The following is a 20,927-nucleotide window of genomic DNA, read 5'->3' as shown; positions in this document are numbered from 1 at the left end:
AAAATTTTTTAATTAAAAAAATAAACCTCAAGTTGTGAAGATGAAATGAGAGTTTAGCACTTAGTAAGCCTCAGTGAACAACATCCACCTCCACCTCCGACCAAAAACACAAACATTTTTATAAATAATCCTTCCAGGTAGGAAATTTCCCTACATGTCATTCAACCTTGTAACCTCACCTTTAATACTCCTCTATCTTTTTTAGAGGTAATATCCTCTCCGCGTTCAGCCACAGCTGCCGCTGGGTTTTCTCCATTGTTCTTGGCACCTTCATCAGTAGTCATGGTCTTTTGTTAGTAGAAAACCTGCTGAGAAGAAATGTATTTTAGCTAGGAAAAATATCACTGCTTTAAGCACCTGAAAATGCCCCTACGAACTGGGCTCTCCCTGATGTAAGATTTACGTGGGGCCAATAAGGTTAAACGGTGAAAATGAACACAAAAACGTTTGCCACAGGCATGTATTCATGTCATGAGGCATGTAAATAAAACATCATGCAGTTCTTCAGCTTCCTATGCAGCGCTGGCCCCAATTAGAGAGCAGTACAAGTCGGGTTTGGTGGTGATTACATTCCTTAGCATGATTACACACTGAAAAGCAGTACTTCCGGAACTTTGAAAATGTCTTTTTCCCACAGCCATATTCTTAACAGAGGATCAAGAACGTATCAGGTGACCTGTTTTTAAAAAACAATATATCACAGTGGCAAACAGAACAGGTTTTAGAAGCTCACAGACCACAGTCCAAGTCTTAGCTCCAGCGAGACGTTTGACACCTGCAAACCTTATCTCACGGAGCCTCGATTTCACATCTGGAAAAGGGACAGAGTACTTTGTTCAGTTATTGCAGGCGTTAGTGAGATTCTGTGTGTATCATGTGAAGAGATTAGCACAGGATCTTAACTTAAAAATGTAAGCATTTATCATGCTTATTACTGGGTTCTCTACAGGGCTACCCTACACTTTTCATTTCCTGCTCAAAATACCTATGGAAGGAGGCTCTCTCTTCCCTAGCATGGCATTCTGAGGCCCTTCACAGTCCGACCTAACCTGTCACAGGCCCAGCTTCCACCACTTTCTTTTGCTGTATCTCACGCAGCTCATGCCAAACCAGAGCAGCCCCTCAGCCATTATAAGCCCTGTGCTTTCCCACCTTGGTCCTTTTACTCACTTTTTCTTCCTCCCTAGACATGTTCCCTCTCAAATGCTTCCCCCGGCATACCAACCTTGACTCTATACTTGGAGGCTGTCTGCACTTCTGTGTGCTTCCCTAGCTCTTCCCTTGATGTGCTGCCTATAATTAATATATTTATAAGAAGACATACTGGTTTGGTTTAAAACGTCCTTGAGAACAAGGGCCATGCTTTGTTCATATTTAGAACCCACAGAATGCCTCTACCTTTCAGAGTGCTAAAACAAAAAAAAGCAAGGAATCTGGGGCTCCTTACGAGCTGTTTGATGTCGGCTATCTTTCACTTCTCTCTGTCTTTCCCCTCACCTGTGTAATTAGAATAAAAATAATAACAACTTTCACAGAGTGATCACCTGGATTAAATGGTATGATATGTATTTTTAGAAGTATACCTTCCAACATTAGCACTTACTGTTATTATCAGTCACCCAAATGACAGACACTTTTTCATACAAGGCAAGCCAGTGTTACCAACAGGCTAATCGATACATGAAACAAAACACACCTCAGTGGCTCCTGCCATGATTAATTCCATACTGCTTTCCTGGTTGAGCAGGGAAAGTCAAGAATTAACCACTTCTACAGCTATTCTGCATTAGGCTAATAATGGATCTAAAGCTCCCTAAAGTCAATACATAATAATAATATATTGCAGTGTTTTAACTCATTTCCAATTGACCCAAATATACTTCAGTGTCAACAAAGACACAAATCAAATTCGGCTGTGCCCAAAAATCTTCAAAGAGAACACCAAAAACCAGGGGCTAAGCTCCTTTGCTCTATTTTCTAGTACACTTTATACCAAACACAAAAGATCCAAATGCTTGGCTCAGGATAAGGGAGAGGCCAGAACAAAGCATTCTCAAACAAACAACAACAGAAATTAAGTGCCCAGCTGTATGTGATGCTACTTTAGATAATTAAGAAAATCACATGAACATTGTTGGTTCCCAGCTTCTAGTAACCTACTGCTCATAACAGACTTCTCTAATGCATAGGAACTTGTAGAAGACACCTCCAAAAGAGAGGGGGACAAAAGATTTTTAAAAATATTTTGCAAGTCATGAATCATATTCCTGGAAAAATATATGTACCCAAAAAAATTTCCTGGGCTTCATCAGTAGACGTCCATCAGTAGACCCCTGGCAAAACTCTGAATTAAATCAATGAACAAATTACAATAACCAGGTGGAAGGTTCTAAAGGAGTAGGACAGTCACAAAGTCTCAAAGCATGAATCTATATTACTTAATAGAGGAAAAGGGCTTTCCAATGAAGTGATCTGACAGCTGTTCCTTAGCACAAGTGGTCTGCATCAAGATCAAACTGTGTACTACCCAAAGTAACACAAACTGATATCACTGTGCCTCCTGATGTGGTAGAATGGCAAGTATACATGTAGTAATCCTACCAAAAGTATTTAACCTGAAACTAATCAAGAAGACAAGACAAAATTTGTTGTGGAATATTGTAGGAGACAACTGGCCCAGACTCCTTAAAATGTTAATGTTATGAAAGATCCTTCACCCAAAAAAGACAGAGGTCCTGCTCTGGTTTAAAGGAGACTAAAGACCTGTTTCGAAGGGACATATGTACCCCAGTGTTTATAGTAGCACTATCAACAACAGCCAAAGTATGGAAAGAGCCCAAATGTCCATCGATAGATGAATGGATAAAGAAGATGTGGTATATCTATACAATGGAGTATTACTCAGCAATCAAAAATGAAATCTTGCCATTTGCAACTACGCGGATGGAACTGGAGGGTATTATGCTAAGTGAAATCAGTCAGAGAAAGACGAGTATCGTATGACTTCACTCATATAAGGACTTTGAGACAAAACAGATGACTATAAGGGAAAGGCAACAAAAATATAAAAACAGGGAGGGGGACAAAACAAAAGAGACTCTTAAATATGGTGAACAAACAGAGGGTTAGTGGAGGGGTTGTAGGAGGGGGGATGGGCTAAATGGGTAAGTGGTGGTAAGGAATCTACTCCTGAAATCATTGTTGCACTATATGCTAACTAATTTGGATGTAAATAAACAAACAAACAAACAAATAAAGGAGACTAAAGAGACACCACAACCAAATGTGATGTGTGATCTTTGGCCGGATCCTGGATTAGGGGGACAAAAGTATCATAAAAGTACATTTCTGGGAGAATTAGAAAAACTTGGAAAAGTAAGACTGTACATTAGATTATTATTACTTTATAATGTCAACTTTCTGGGGTGTGATACAGTAGTAATGTTTTACGTAGAATAATATTCTCATTCTCAGGAGACACATGCTGAGGTATTTAGGGGTGAGGTGTCATGAAGTCTGCCACTTACTTTCAAATCATTTATGAGAGTGTGTGTGAGCACAAATATCACAAAAAAACTAAAAGCTTTGAGAAAGCATGGCCACCACACATCCAAAGACAATGCCTTTCTTTTCAATGCTCATCAACTGGGGATCAGCTGAACTTTTAAATGAAAATATTGTCAATCAAAAAGCATTTTCTTTTGCTTCTAATCCAAAGGGTAGCAAACAATGGCTTGCTAAAATTCAATAAATAGAAAACCTGTAAGCTGATCTGCTAACTTTGTAAGTCTCACTTGATCAAGAAATTTACTCTTCATTTTTGGTTCTAACACTGCAAGGGATACAGGTGATTTCAGACAATGGTTCTAAGTAGTATGGAGTTGCTAAGAAGAGGAGTAGCATGAATTATTAAAACACAAAGATAACAATAAAACTGTTTTCAACGTTCAAAGGCAGATAAATCTGGAAGAATAAGGAAAAAAACGGAACATTCCAAGTTTTTTCCCTTAATTCCAGTTATGTCATTTGGGGTACAGATTTTTATAAGCAAACAAAACAAATTTAAAAAAAAAAAACCCTTTTTCTGGGGAACCTGGGTGGGTAGCTCAATTGGGTAAGTATCCGACTCTTGATTTCAGCTGAGGGGATGATCTCACAGTTCCTGAGTTCAAGCCCCGAGTTGGGCTCTGTGCTAGCAGCACAGAGCCTGTTTGGGATTCTCTCTCTCCCTGCTCCTCCTGCTCGGGCACGTGCACACGTGCTTTCTCAAAATAAACAAACATTAAAACAAACAAACCAACAAACAGCTTTTTCCTTGGGGTGCCTGACTGGCTCACTCTTGCAACTCTTGATCTCGTGGTCGCTGAGTTGAGTCCCATGTTGGGTGTAGAGATTACTTAAATAAAAATAAAACTTAAAAACAACAATGACCTTTTTCCTTAATCTAGTTTATATGAAAAAAGGCAGGAAGAACAGACAATTCCTAAAAACCGGCAAGACACACTGAGAAAGTTTCACTTTCTTCATGAGAGAGCCTTTTCTTCTCTCCCCTACTCTCGGTTTATTCTGGATTTAGAACCACTATGTAGCTATGGATATTAATCTAGGATAAAGCTCACTGTTCTGAACTGTCCAAAGGGGGGAAACTGCTACCCGGCACATCAGAGAGGGAACACAAAGTTCTGTTATGGACATGCCAGATAAGCAGGCACTCTCCAAAGCGCCAGTCCGCAAACACCTGAGACATAACAGAAAAATGAGAATACGCTTACAGTTTCACCAACAGCGTACTGAAAAATTCAGTCAATGTAACTAGACTGTCAGATTCCCCAGATGAGAAGTCCTTTTAAAGCGTTATCCACTAACTCCTCATGTGTATTACTTACTGTGTTGTTCTCTGTTAAAATACAGATAACTTGTATCAGGTTATCCTACTGTCTACCAGGAGAGTTTTCAGAAAGATTAAAAAAAAATAAAAAAGAATATAGGAACTAGATACTTGGTTAACAGCACAGAACATTACAGTAGCATTCTTTCTACATAACACACATGCCTAGGCCATAAAGGTTTTCAGCCTCCTAGAACTAAAACACAAAAGAAAGAAAACACACAAGGAAAGAGGTATATACCCTGGGGCTTAATTCATCTTAATGCAGTAATTCATCTTAATTTTGAATACACTCGAGTGAGGATGAACTGAAAAGCCCTCGCTGACTTTCTTTTTAATTTTTTTTTAACGTTTATTTATTTTTGAGACAGAGAGAGACAGAGCATGAATAGGGGAGGAGCAGAGAGAGAGGGAGACACAGAATCTGAAACAGGCTCCAGGCTCTGAGCTGTCAGCACAGAGCCCGATGCGGGGCTCGAACTCACAGAGTGTGAGACCATGACCTGAGCCGAAGTCGGATGCTTAACCGACTGAGCCACCCAGGTGCCCCTGCCCTTACTGACTTTCAACCCAGGCCTCCGTCAAACATTCAAGTCCAGGAACACACCAGCATGTTAGGAGGAGTTCCCAGACAACAAAAGATAAATATGCATGCAGAGGAAAGAAGATCACATATGAAGACAGACTATACATCTCTATAAAACTGCACACTGCATTTAGCCATGCACGTTCCCCCAGGTAACGTCCTTCCTCCACACTGGGGAGGGGAATGGAAAGATGATGAAGACTACTGCCACGTGTGCCCGTACATTTTTTTCTCCTTCAGAAAAGAAACCTGTGAAAAATGGCCAATAAGCATATGAAAAGATGCTCAACATCATTAGTTATTAGGGAAATGCAAAACAAAATCACAATGAGATATGTAAAGGGGAAAATGATCCCCTTCTCTCCTTCTAGGTTCTTAGGCTGGTCTAACAATTAAATTTACCTAAGACAGATTAACAGGAGGGGAAAAAAAAAATTTTGTACCTGTGAGAACCCCAAAGATAGGAAGCTCCCAGACACTCAAGCAAGTGAGGCTTATAAGCCATCCTGAGCTATGGAAAAGAGGGTAGGAGTCTAGAACTTCAAGGAGGAGGAAGACAATTCACAGGAAGATGGGAGGAACAGAGGTTTTATAAGCAAATGTCTGCCCTGCCATGCAGATAAATCTTTTTTATATAAAAAGTTATCTCTGGTATTAGCTCTCTTCATGGTACAGGCCCTCTATCTAAATTTTTTTAGGCAGTTAAGGGAGAGGTAGAGATAAAAACAAAAACAAAAACCAAACGTCTTCCTGAGTCTATCAGACCTCGATTGCCTTCAGCTCAAAATAATCCACATGCCAAAGTGGCATCTTCTGGGGTCACATATTCTGCCCCCCTCTTAGATACCACTTCACACCTATTAGAATGGCTATATGAGAACTTAAAATTATGAGTGTTGGGGAGATGTAGACAAACTGGAACCCTCATGCTTTACTGGTGGGGATATAAAATGGTGCATGCCCGGTGGTTCATCAAAATGTTAAACACAGAATCACCATTATGATCCGGTTATTCTACTCCTGCAAATACACCCAAAGGAAGTGAAAGCAGAGACTTGTACAGCAATCTTCATAGCAACACTATTCATAATGGCCAAAATGTGGAAACAATCCAAGTGTCCATAAACAAGACATGGTGTGTGCATATATGTATTATTAAAATATCTGGCCATAAAAAATAAAATTCTAACACATGCTACAACATGGATAAACCCTAAAAACATTATGCTAAGTGAAATAAGCCAGACACAAAAGGGCAAATATCACATGACTCTTTCATGAGGTACCTAGAACAGGCAAATTCACAAAGTCAGAAAAGTAGAATAGAGAATTACTAGGGGCTGGGGGAAGGGGAATGGACAGTTGTTTAATGCGTGCAGAGTTTCTGCCTGGGAAGGTGAAAAAGTTCCGGAGAACAACAGTGGTAATAATTGCACAGCAATGTGAACGTATGGTCACCGCACTGTACACTCAAAGCTGGTAAAAACTGCAAATTTTGTTATGTGTACTTAAGTACAATCAAAAAAAGAAACAAGAAAGAAATCTGAGGCAAGAGCAGATGGAAATTAGCAGAACAGTCAGCCAGACTTAACTTCTCTTTAATCATCCCACCTTCACCGTGACTGAAGACGCCTTTCTCGTTTCCAGTGTACATCCAAGGTTGGGAACCGAGTCTCCAGCACCGACTGCTGCATCAATTCTTCAGAGACTGAAGGCTCAGATGTCCGGTCAATGAGACAGCAGAGCAAAAAGAATTCTAAGTGGGATTACCACTTTATAGCTAGACACTATTTCCTCCTTCATTGTATCTCTTAGATACATACGACGCTTTGGTCAACTCACTTTTCTCAGTTCAAGCAGTTACTGAAGAAAGCAAAGTTAACAGACCAAATTTATAATTACTTCTGTCACTGACCACTTGGATGAATTACTATTCTCATTAAAAACAAAACAAAACAACAACAAACCCTAGAAAATATCAGACCATCCAAATGTCAAAGGTTGGAGGACAGTACTAAATTATCAACTTTCTCCAAGATGACACTGGAATCACAGAAAAATTTGTAAAGCTCTAACTGAGCTGGAAAACAAAAAGTGTGTCACTGAACCAGAAGGCAGAAGGGATCAGACTAAAGGAGAGAACAAAGAAGCGCAAACTGACTTCTAAATACCAACAGTAAGAGACCAGCTCTTCCCCATGGAGTCTGCGGTCAGCGTCACAAAAAAAGCAGGAGTGGGCCAGAGAAATTGAGTAGAGAGACATGTCTAGGAAGAGAGCAGAAGCTGTGTTTGGGTCAGTTAGGCCAGTTAGGTTTCCTTCCCTCCCTAGTGCACAAGGTGGCTCCCATTCTTTATAGAAGAAACAGGGATTTTCTTTATTCTTGGGGTTCAAACAGATCACCAAGATATACTGTGGTATTTGTTTTCTTTCCTTAATTCCTGCAGGGCCTTGATATCCTGGCCCTCAACTGCTGAAGGTGAGTCTTTGGGGGATCTCAGGGGAGGTGCTACTATTATTTTCCTTCCATGTCTGTCCTCTGCCTCTAAAAGTCTTGCTAGACAGACTGTGGACATCTTGGTTCTATCCTTCAGATCTCTTAAGCATGTTTCTAAACATGAGATAAATATTAGAATCACCTGGGAAGCTTTAAAAAGCCACTGATGCCTGTACCCTATTCCCAGAGAATCTGTATATAATTGAGCTATGCTGAGGCCAAGGCATCAGTGATTTTAAAAAGTTATCTCAGATGATTCTAATGTGCACACAGGGTTGAGAGACACTGAGCTTTTCTCTTCAATTCCATCCTTGGCTTTTGGTTCTATATTCTAAGAGATTTCCTTTGACGGAATTTATAGATCACTATTTGGTTATCAACTATGTCCATTATTTCATTTATTCTGTTCAAAGGATCTCTTATTTTTTATTGTTTATTTATTTTTGAGAGAGACAGCACGAGCAGGGGAGGGGCAAAGAGGGAGACAGAATCAGAAGCAGGCTCCAGGCTCTGAGCTGTCAGCACACAGCCTGACACGTGGGCTTGAACCCATGAACCATTAGATCATGACCTGAGCCGAAGTCGGATGCTTAACCAACTGAGCCACCCAGGCACTCCTTTTCAAAGGATTTTTATAAACAGTGTTTTTGATTTCTGTACACTCTTATCATCCGATTGAACATTTTTCTTAGCATGTCTTTATTTTGTAGATGCAATCACTTCTCAAACATTTAAGGGTTGCTCTTAGGATAAAATGGAACATCTATGAATAAGTATTTGGCTAAAAGTTTTGTTCTTCATTTTGCAGGGGGAACATTGCTGACAATGTGTATCCCCTTAGTATCTCCCCTGGACACTGGGCAGTGGTAAAGGTTGAAAGGTTAAGAAAGGGAAATGAGAGAAAGCATATTCCAAGTTAAAAGTTAAGTAGAAGGGGAATGTATAAAGATGTGAAAGTGACAAGGGAGCCATTTGATATTTCTGCTACACTTATAAAGGGAAAAGGTAAAATGCTTTAGGCAAAAGGGAAGTAGAGAGCACAGACTTAAAAAGAGAAAAGGACCAGAAAGACTTAAATATACAGAGGAAAGAGTCAGGAGGAAACAGAAAAGTAATGACTTAAGAGTAGGAAGAACACAAGTGTACATTTGTTAATCACTTAAACATTTATAGATTGCTTAAGTTACCACTAAGTTAACCATATGGCTAAATAAAATATATAAAGTTTTTCCTCAATAGAATAGCATGGGAGTGTTCAAATAAAATTTGGCAAGGGGGCGCCTGGGTGGCTCAGTCGGTTGAGCATCCAACTTCGGCTCACATCATGATCTCACAGTTCATGAGTTCGAGCCCCCCTGGATCTCTCAGAGCCTGGAGCCTACTTCAGATTCTGTGACTCCCCTCTCTCTTTCCCTCTGCTGCTCACGCTCTGTGTCTCTCTCTCAATAATAAATAAATGTTAAAAAAAATTTTAAATAAAATTTGGCAAATTCACACTACAAAAATATAATGCAGTCTTTGAAAAGGATGAGATAAATCTAGATAGTACAAAATGACTTAGTTAAGAGTCTAAACACCAGAAACATCCAAATAGCTGAATTAAGATTTTATAAATGCTCATCCACTGTTGGGGGGGGTGGGGAACACTGTAGTAAATGAAGTGTATTGTTACGGTGCATAGTGCCCAGTGCCCAGTGGTGATTTGGTCCTCTGGGTTGTTTAGGGGAAAAAAAAAAAAAAGTCAACTGATGATATCACAGAGGGTAATACATGTGACAGTGTGGTATTATTTTAATTGTATCAACCAACCACGGTTCCCAGTTTGTAGATTTTGCCATGTGCAAACATTTTACAGCACTGGATTACAATTATGCAAATATAACATGTCAAATTTTTTTATCATGGTTTTTTCTCAGAGTTAAGATAGCTAAATTCCAGGAATAGTAACATAGAACAGGTAAGGTTTTAGCCATTCCAGATAAAATAACCTTCTAATAAGGACATGAAAAGATGAAAAGATGTCTAAGATGTCCTATTAAGCAAATGGCGAGTCGCAAACACTCTGTAATATGATCCTATTTTTAGAAGGAACATAGGGTGTATGTGTGTATAATATTGCTTATATACACAAAAAGTTTGGAAAGATACCTACTATTAAAACAGCCAGTAAAGACAGCTCTGGAGAATGAGATCTGGGAGGAGAAGGGTAAGAAGGAATTTTCACTTTGTAATTTTATTTTAGATAATTTAAATAGTTTAATGCTGACGATCTATTACTTTCATATTTTTTCTTAAACTTAGGGCAAAAAGATGAAATACTTCATGATTCCACTCATCAGAACTTTTTATTTTTTTCTCTTCAATTTAATGAAAACATTTTGGAGTGCCTTCGATGCAGAGGAAGAAAACTCTGATTGAGCAAAGAGTCCTTGTGAGACACCCAGAAGGCAGTCAGACACGAGGCCTGAGCTCAGAAGAGAAGTCTGCATGTTCACTGGGAAGTTACCATACTCTACATGGAAATTAAGATGAAAATATACACAGTAGTTGCAATTACTACTAAGCAAATAAAACCGTGTTCTCAAACTTATAATGTCCGAGCCCCACTTCTGAGTACTAACACCCTTAGTGATACAGTTGAACAGCTTAAAAACCACAAACCATCCCCAAAGAAGACAGCAATATTACCAATGAGAGATTTAAAAGATCTCTCAGCACTGGGGTGCCTGGATGGTTCAGTACATCGAGCATCTGACTCTGAATTCCGGCTTAGGTCAACATCCCAGGGTCGTGGGATAGAGGCCCATGTCTGGCTCCATGCTGAATGTGGAGCCTGCTTAAGATGCTCTTCTCTCTCCCTCTGCCCCTCCCCTGTTCGACAGTGTGCCATCAATCAATAAGATCTTTTAGCACTTTGAAAGCACTAGTCCTCTCACTGTCCTTTAATAAATACCATACCATGGTTCAAATATAATTATTTACTATTCTTTTACAAGCATGTGAATGAATCCTTCCCTGGTACTCGACTTTAGGCATTGCCTCTTGGCTGTGACTAACTAACTGTAGCCTGCTCCGCATCAAGTCATGAAACCTCCTCAGCCCCAAGGTACATCTGATAGTTATCGTTGGTCAGACTTGTGGTAGAGACTGCTAGCAGTTCTCAAGTCTCTTTTTCTCCACTTCTTCCTAATTAATAAAACCCCTAGTTTTTAACTGAACACAAAGCTTCCCAAATGAAGCCCCAATGTCCTCCCTTACAGCTAAATATGGCCATGTAACTAAATTCAGGCCAATGGGATGTAAGGAAAATATATCCATAAAGGAACAGGTAGCCAGAACATTATAAGGACACATGTGAGTTAAAAGCTGAAAGATAAGTGGCCATTCAACAAATATTTACTGAGCACCTACTATGTGTCAGACACTGTCTGAGCCAAGGGAGATACAGCAGTAGTGAACAGAAACAATTTCTATCTCCTCAGAACTTACATTCTGGTAAAGGTAAAGACAGGAGTAAGCCTTTATTACCTGTTCATGTTTTTGATAGAAAAATCAAATTTCTGGGGCTCAGTCAGTTAAGTGTCCGACTTCAGCTCACAATCTTATGGTTCATGGGTGCGAGCCCCGTGTTAGTCTCTGTGCTGACAGCTCAGAGCCTGGAACCTGCTTTGGATTCTGTGTCTCCCTCTCTCTGGCCCTCCCCTGCTCCTGTTCAGTCTCTATCTCTCAAAAATAAACAAACATTAACAAAATTTTTTAAAAAATCAAAATTCTACCTGTGCCACAGTGGAAGATTATCAACCTGGGTCGGTTCATAGGGTCAAACAGTTTGGTTCCAAGTCTGCTGATGATTTCTAAGAACAGGCCAACAAGGTAACGCATGACAAAGGTCTGCAAACACTGTACATTGTGTCCCACTCATTTGTGTACCTCTACCACCTAGCCTAAGTGAATGGCAAAAAAGTACTCAACAAACACTGAAATAAACGAATTGTGGTTTTCAAAAGTAGTCAATATAAAAATGGTAAAATATAAGATGCTAGAGTAAGGAGTCAGTACTGAAATATCATTACCAGTTGACTATATTCCCTCTCCAAATCTACTATGAAAAAATCTAGAATTACACTGTACCTGAGTGTTCAACTATAAAAAAAAAAGTAAAAATAATATTCTGTTCTAATCAGGAACAGTAACTAACAAAACCCTGGCATAACTAGTATACCTCTGAAATGCACTGTAAGTACATGTCTGTGCATATATACACATAATAGATTCATCTTTTGAGAGGGGGGGGAACATGTACACAAGTGAGTAAGGGGCAGAGGGAGGGAGTGAGAAAGAGAATCCCACAAGGCAGAGAGAGAGAGAGAGAGAGAGAGAGAAGAGGGAAAGAGAGAGACAGAGAGGCAGGGCTCACCCAAAGCGGGGCTTAAGCTCACCTAATGTGGGACTCGAACTCACAAACTGTGAGATCATGACCTGAGCCAAAGTCAGACGCTCAATGATTGAGTCACCCAGGCGCCAGTAGATTCATCTTATTAACATCAATTTGGCTTACACACAGGCAGTAAGAACAGAACACTACACCTAGCTGTCTATCTCTTGAGTACACATTAAATAGCAACTAGAGGAAGAGATGGTTCTCAGCTGGAACGCAGAGAGAAGAAACCTAGTATAAAAGTTCTGCATAATACTGTATCCCCTTATAGTACTGTCTCATTAAAGCACTGTAATATAAATGAAGCAGATTTAATACATGTTTTCCAAGGTCCATTTTTTAAAAAATTTTTAAAATGTTTATTTTTGGGACAGAGAGAGAGAGAGAGAGAGAGTAAGGGGTGGGTGGGGAGAGATGAGCAGAGAGAGGAAGACACAGAATCCGAAGGAGACTCCAGGCTCAGTCTGAGCTGTTAGCACAGAGCCCAACATGGGACTTGAACTCACAAACCGCAAGATCATGACCTGAGCTGAAGTTGGACACTTAACTGACTGAGCCACCCTGGTGACCCCATTATTTTTTTAAAGTACTTTTTAAGCTTTTTTTGTTTTTGAGAGAGAGATAGAGACCAAGTGGGGGAGGGGCAGAAAGAGAGGGAGACAGAATTCCAAGCAGGCTCCATGCTGCCAGCGCACAGCCCAATGTAGGGCTCAAACTCATGAACCATGAGATTGTGACCAAGGTCCATTATTATGTCCAACAGAAAAACTGTATGAGAATAGCATTTCAGGTCTGTGAACAAAACCTCAGGTAGAAGAACAGAAACCTTGGCTACCTTAAATCCCCACCATACAGGTGCAGAAGGAGAACAGCAGCTGAAGACAGAGAGGGGAAAGAGTGCTGCTCTCCAGATTAATGTCCAGGGACTTCTGTCTGGGCACTGGGTTTTCAGAACAAGTATCTTCCATTACAGGAGAGAGGCAGTGTTTGGGGAAACGTCTGGAGAAAAACAGAATCTATAAGCCTGTTAACAGGGCGAGAATATGGAAAATTATTATTATTATTTTTTTTTTAATTTTTTTCAACGTTTATTTATCTTGGGACAGAGAGAGACAGAGCATGAACGGGGGAGGGGCAGAGAGAGAGGGAGACACAGAATCGGAAACAGGCTCCAGGCTCTGAGCCATCAGCCCAGAGCCTGATGCGGGGCTCGAACTCACGGACCGCGAGATCGTGACCTGGCTGAAGTCGGACGCTTAACCGACTGCGCCACCCAGGCGCCCCTGGAAAATTATTTTTGATGTATCCCCACCCTCTCCCAGAACCCTCCATTTTGCCTTGGTACTTTCCCCTGTATGCATATCAAGTTACTGACCAGTGAAGTTTGTTAATGGGACTTACTCCATCCCTTAAGGATCAGGCTCTTAGGACCTTCCTAGATGACAAATTAATCCCATAATCAATCCTGTCAGCTAGACAAAGATTCGTCTATCTCCCTACGTAAACACCCTCTTTGGATAAGTGACTCAGATATTCCACAATTCTGGAACAAATTTCTCATTAAAGGGTATACATACAGTAGAGCACTGAACCACGCCTGAATGTAAACTATGATCTATTGCTAACTGGCTATGGAATCTTTGGCTGTCGCTCAGTTTCTCCATCTATAAATTTCAGGAGGTTAGAGTAGAATGACATCTAAGATTTATTCCAACTAATATTTTATATTTAGAATCACTTTTTGGTGAGTAAATACATATTTTACTTTATGGGAAAATGAGATTTGAAATGCGGAAGAGAAAACAATTCCCAAGGAATGGAAAAAGTTACTTTGGTATTATAGAATTCACTTTTCACTGCAACTCTCCAGCAAAACACTATTAATTATGAGCTTTACCACCTTAGATACTGCATTCGTATTTTACAGCTGCAGTAACAAATTACCACCAACACACAGGTTAGGTAATACACATTTATTATCTTATAGTTCTGGAATCAGAAACAGATCTCTCTGGGATAAAATCAAGGTGTAAGCAGGGCTGCAATTCCTTCAAGAAATTCAAAGAGAAAATCTATTTCCTTGCTTTTTCCAAATTCTAGAGGCCACCTACATTCCTTGGTTCATGCCTCCTTCCTCTATTTTCAAAGTAACAATATTGTGGTGCTCCTGGGTGACTCAGTCACTTTAGCATCCAACTTCGACTCAAGTCATGATCTCAGTTTGTGAGTTCGAGCCCTTCATCAGGCTCTGCACAGGCAGCATGGAGCCTACTTGGGATTCTCTCTACCCTCCCCCCACCCCCACTCTCTCTCAAAATATATAAACTTAAAAGAAATTCAAAATAACAATATTGTATGTCTCTGATCATTCTTATGCAGTCACATTGCCTTCTGATCACAGCCAGGAAAGTTTCTCTGCTTTCTTAAATTTCTTAAGAATCCCTGTGATTATGTCGGGCCCATTTGGGTAATCCAGGATAATCTCCCCATCTCAAAGTTTTTAATCACATCTACAAAGTCCCTTCTGTGTAAGGTAACATACTGACAAATTCCAGAGATTAGGATGTGAACATATTTAAGGGGCCATTATTCTACCTAACATAGATACCTGATCATCCAATCAAAATCCTAAGAATTTTTCTCCCAAGCCCAGAATACTGTTGACTTCCTCCATTTTCTCTTTAGGGTTCTTATAACATTCTTTCCTATTTATCATCCAGTTGAACAACAATATTCTAATCTGACAATAAAATTAAACCTAACATTTGATGTATATCATTCTGAAAATTCCTTTAGAATTTCAGAAAGCCTAAGTTGGAACATTTATTATAGTTTTTCAGTTTCATGATAAATTAAAACTGTAAGTAAACTCGGACACCTGGGTGGCTCAGTCGGTTAAGCGTCCAACTTCAGCTCAGGTCATGATCTTGTGGTTATGAGTTCGAGCCCCGTGTAGGGCTCTGTGCTGACAGCTCAGAGCCTGGAGCCTGCTTCAGATTCTGTGTCTCCCTTTCTTTCTCAAAATAATAAATAAATGTTAAAAAAAAAAAAACTGTAAGTAAATTTGATCATACACAATGGACCTGTTCCTACCCCAAACTTAATCACTGGAAATTATTTAAAAAATTATTGAGTCCCTTATGTGATTCTGAAATTTGAGCAGCACAATATAAACACTGAAGAACACACAAGTACATTTGTTTTAAAATTTTTTTAAGGTTTTTTTTTTTTTTTTTTTTTTTTTGAGAGAGAGAGAAAGCTCAGGGTAGGGGCAGAGAGAGAGGTAGACACAGAATCTAAAGCAGGCTCCAGGCTCTGAGCTGTCAGCACAGAGCCCGACACAGGGCTTGAAGTCACAGACCGCGAGATCATGACCTGAAGTCCGACACCCAACCAAGTGAGTCACCCAGGTGCTCCACACAAGTAATTTTAAAAACAGATTTAGTGGGGCACCTGGATGGCACAGTCAGTTAAGTGTCCGACTTCAGCTCAGGCCATGATCTCGCGGTCCGTGAATTTGAGACCCGTGTCGGCTCTTATGCTGACAGCTCAGAGCCTGGAGCCTGCTTTGGATTCTGTGTCTCCTTCTTTCTCTGCACCTCCCCCGCTCATTCATGCTCTCTCTCTAAAATAAATAAACGTCAAAAAAAATTTATGGGAATGCAAGCTGGTGCAGCCACTCTGGAAAACAGTATGGAGGTTCCTCAAAAAAACTAAAAACAGAACTACCCTACGACCCAGCAACTGCACTACTAGGCATTTATCCACGGGATACAGGTGTGCTGTTTCGAAGGGACACATGCACCTCCATGTTTATAGCAGCGCTTTCAACAACAGGCAAAGTATGGAAAGAGCCCAAATGTCCATCGACGGATGAATGGATAAAGAAGATGTAGTATATATATATATATATACAATGGATTATTACTCAGCAATCAAAAAGAATAAAATCTTGCCATTTGCAATTATGTGGATGGAACTGGAGGGTATTGTGCTAAGTGAGATTAGAGAAAGACAAAAATCATATGACTTCACTCATAGGAGGACTTTAAGAGACAAAACAGATGAACATAAGGGAAGGGAAACAAAAATAATATAAAAACAGGGAGGGGACAAGACAGAAGAGACTCATAAATATGGAGAACAAACTGAGGGTTGCTGGAGGGATTGTGGGAGGGGGGATGGGCTAAATGGGTAAGGGGCACTAAGGAATCTACTCCTGAAATCATTGTTACACTATATACTAACTAATTTGGATGTAAATTTTAAAAAATAAAAAATAAAATAAAAAGAAATAAAATAAAGAAGGTACAACCCTTAAAAATTTTTTTAATAAAAATAAAAACAGATTTAGTGACATATATTTAACATATAATAACTTGCACATATTTAAAGTATACAATTTGGTAAGTTTTGACATACGTACATATATCTGTAAAGCCATCACTACAACAAAGATGAGCATATCTGTCATTCCAAAAAGTCTTGTGTCCTTTTATGATTCATTCCTCTCCAGCTCACGTCTCCAGACCTCTAATCTGCTTTCTGAATAGTTTATATTTCATAGGATTTCATATAAATGGAACCATGTCTCTTTCCTGGTTTTTATTACTGTAATTATATTGAGACTCAAACACATTACAGTGTGTATCAATAGTTCCTTCCTTTTTATTGCTGAGTAATATCCCACTGTATGAAGACAGTGCAAACTGTATTTGCCTGCTGACGCACATTTGAATTATTTGCATACTGATACACATTTGGACGTTTTCAATTCCTGTCTTTTACAGATAAAGATGCTGTGAATATCTAGGTACAATCTTCATGTGGTCATGTGCATTCAACTCTCCCAGATAAGTGCCTAGGAGTAGAATGGCTAAGTCATAGGGTAGGAGTACATTTTAGGTCGTTAAGAAAGTGCCAAACTTTTTTCCAAAGGGGTTATAAAACCTTGCATTCCCACCAGATCAGGTGCTCCACATCCTCACCAACACTTGGTACTGCAAGCCTTTTTAACTGAAAACATCCTAACAAGTTTGTAGTGGTATCTTATCGAGGTTTTAATCTACATTTCCCTAATGATATGGCTCATCTTTTCATGTGCTTATCTGCTATCCATGCATTTTCTCTGGCGAAATGCCCAGTTGTATCTTTTGCCTATTTTTTACTGGGTTGTTTTCCTATCACTGAGTTTTGAGAATTCCTTATATATTCTAAATAAGTCTTTAACCAGAAAAGTGATTTGTGGGGGCACCTGGATGGCTCAGTCAGTTAAGCGTCCGTCCGACACTTGATTTTGGCTCAGGTCATGATCTCGTGTTCATGAGTTCAAGCCCCGCTTAGGGCTCTGCGCTGACAGTGCAGAGCCTGCTCGGGATAGTCTCTCCCCCTCCTCCCCTGCTCTCTCTATATCAAAATAAATAAGTAAGCCTGAAGAGAAAAAAGAAAAAGAAAAAGAAATGGGATTTGTGAATATTTCTCCCATTCTGTGACTTGTCCTTGTTCTCTTAAAGGTGGCTTTCAAAGAGACGTTAATATTGATATAGTCCAACTCATCTTTTTTTTTAAATAAATCATGCTTCTGTTATTGTATCTTACAAACCTTTACCAAACTCCAAAAATCACAAACATTTTTTTCTAGAAATTGTATAGATTTAGGCTTTAGATTTAGATCTATGACCAATTTTGAATTAACTTTTTATGTGTGATGCAAAGTATGATTAAGGTAGGATTCATTTTTTTTCTATAGGAGTACCAAATTGTTCCATTTATTGAAAAGACTATTCCTGGGGCACCTGGAGGGGTGGGGGGGCTCACTCAGTTAAGCAGCCAACTCTTGATTTCAGCTCAGTTCACGATCTCCTGGTTTTTGAGTTTGAGCCCCGGATGGGGGGCACTCTGCTCACAGCATAGGGCCTGCCTCAGATCCTCAGTCTCTCCTTTCTGCCCCTCCCCCACTCATGCTTCTTCTCTCTCTCAAAACTAAATAAACATTGAAAAGACCACTCTTTTTTCATTTAATTTCCTTGGTGCCATACTCAAAAATTAACTGACCGTATTTTTTTCTGGACTTTCTGTTCTGTGGATCTATTTGCTCATCTTAACATCAATACCACTGTCTTGATTAACATAGCTATGATAAGCTTTAGAAGTCCTCTCTGCTCTTCACCAAAGTTGTTTTGGCTCTTCTAGGACCTTTGCATTTCCATACGAACTTTAAAACCAGCTTGTCACTTTCCAGAAATTGCTGGTTGGGGATTTTGAGTGGGATTGTACTGAATCTGTATCTTTATAGAGAATTGACAATATTGAGTCTTCCAATCCTTGAACATAACAGCTCTTCATTTATTTAGGTTTTCTTTAATTTTTCTCAGTAATATTTTATAGCTTCCAACGTAGAGGTCTTATACATCTTTTATACAATTTATCCTTAGGTAGTGAATATTTTTTATTTTACTGTAAATGGTATTCTTTTTAAATTTCAACCTCTGACTATTTATTTGCTCATATATAGAAATACAAGTGACTCTTCTATATTCTTGTATCCTGCAACTTTGTTACGTGCACTTAATTGTTCTGGGAACTTTTTTTTTTTTGAAGAAATCACACAGAATCATGTCATCTGTAAACAAAAAGTTTTACCCTTCTCTTTCAATCTAGATGTCTTTTATTTTTCTTGCCTGATTGCACTGGCTAGAACCTCCAGTACAATGTTGAATAGAAGTGATGACAGTGAACACCTTGTCTTGTTCCTGTTCTTAGAGGGAAAATATTCAGTCTTTCAGCCTTAAGTATGATTTCAGCTATTGATTTTTCATAGATGCTCTTTATCAGATTGAGGAAGTTTCCTTTTTTCCCTAGTTTGTTGAGAGTTTTTATCATCACCACATGTTGGATTTTGTTAAATGCCTTTCTGTATCTAGAGTTGGTCGTATGGTTTTTTTTACTTTGTTATTGGGTACATAGTCTCTGCCCACCACCTGCCTTATCTAAATGAAATATATCCCAAGACCCCCAGTGGATGCCTGAAACTACAGATAGTACCAAACCCTATATATATGATGTTTTTTTCCTATATGCATGTATCTATGATAAAGGTTAGTTTATAAATTGGGCACAACAATAACAATAACAAAAAAATAGAATTATAACATACTGTAATAAAAGTTATGTGAGTGGCACCTGGGTGGCTCAGTCAATTAAGTGTCCGACTCCTGATTTCAGCTCAGGTAATGATCTCAGTTTTGTGAGTTCGAGACCCACGTCAGGCTCCGTGTGTGCTGACAGTGTGGAGCCTGCTTGGGATCATCTCGCTCCCTCACTCTCTGCCCTTTCCCTGTCATGCTGTCTCTTGCTCTCTTTAAAAAAAAAAAAAAAAGCTACGTGAATATGGTATCTTTCCCAAAATATTTTTTTTTAAAGTTTATTTATTTTTGAGAGAGAGACAGAGTGTGAGGGGGGAGGGGCAGAGAGAGAGGGAGACACAGATTTAAAGCAGGCTCAAGATTCTGAGCTATCAGCACAGAGCTTGACACGGGGCTCAAACTCATGAACCGTGAGATCATGACCTGAGCTGAAGTCAGAAGCTTAACCAACTGACCCACCCAGGCGCGCACACACCAGAAACATCTTAATTGAACTGTATTTGCCCTTTTTCTTGGGAAGATGGGAGATAAAATGCTTACACAATGGGATGAAGGCAGGTGAATGATAAAGGCATTGTGATGTGGTGTTATGCTACTATTGACCTTCTAAGGTATACATCAGGAGAACCGTATGCTTCCAGATTCCAATTGGCCACAGGTAACTAAAATCATGGGAAGTGAAACCACAAATACTGAGGGATTACTGTTTGCATGCCTGGGACAAATCTCATTTGGTCACTGTATTTTATCTACCTTATATGTTGTTGGAGTCAATTTGCTAAAATTTTGTTAAGAATCTTACGACTATGCTCATAAGAGAGATCAGTCTATAATTTTTTTTCTTGCAATGTATTTGGATGGATGGATTTATTATTTGTTATTTAATTTTTTAAGCAATCTCTACACCCAATGTGGGGCTTGAACTTACAACCCCAAGATCAAGAGTCACATGCTCTACCAACTGAGCTAGCCAGGGCACCCACCCGTGTCTGCTTTCAATATCAGGATAATACTAGTATCAAAGAACAAGTTATGAAATATTCCCTCTTCATCAATTTTATGGAGGAATTTGTTTAAAACTGGTATTATGACTTCTCAAAATGTTTGGTAGAATTCATCAGGGAAGGTATCTGGGCCCAGAGTTTTATCTGGGGGGATTTAATGTCTTTAATAGATAAAGGATTATTCAGGTTGCTTGTTTCTTCTTAAGTAATCTTTGGTATTTTGTCTTTTTCAAGGAATTTGCCTATTTCATCTAATACACTGCCATAAAATAATTAATGCCATTGTCGTATTTATCCTTTTAGTAACTATAGGATCTACAGCTTTGCCAACTCTTTTCTTCCTGATATTGGTGACTTATGTCTTCACTTTT

General features: G+C 39.3%; 1 protein-coding gene across 7 annotated transcripts in view; it reads right to left on the bottom strand.

Moving 5' to 3' along the window:
* FKBP5 (FKBP prolyl isomerase 5) overlaps positions 1-20,927 on the bottom strand; it is a 120,785-nt gene that overhangs the window by 60,106 nt on the left and 39,752 nt on the right. For 5 of the 7 annotated variants that reach the window (XR_006966179.1, XR_006966180.1, XM_047102203.1 and 2 more), the window contains one exon: positions 180-305. Coding sequence is in view for 5 of the 7 variants with exons in the window: in XM_047102203.1 (XP_046958159.1) it covers positions 180-284 (105 nt within the window). In the remaining 2 variants the exon portion in view is untranslated. Of the gene's footprint in view, positions 1-179; positions 309-7,085; positions 7,338-20,927 lie in introns of all 7 variants that reach the window. The other 2 variants (XM_047102206.1, XM_047102205.1) reach the window with 2 other exon arrangements.

The sequence above is a fragment of the Lynx rufus genome, unplaced genomic scaffold, assembly GCF_022079265.1.
Source record: "Lynx rufus isolate CCGP_SWC_20201006 ecotype Redwood Valley unplaced genomic scaffold, mLynRuf1.p SCAF_6, whole genome shotgun sequence".
Lineage (NCBI taxonomy): Eukaryota > Metazoa > Chordata > Mammalia > Carnivora > Felidae > Lynx > Lynx rufus.
Note: the sequence above shows the minus strand (reverse complement) of the source record. Positions and strands in the feature narration are given on the sequence as shown.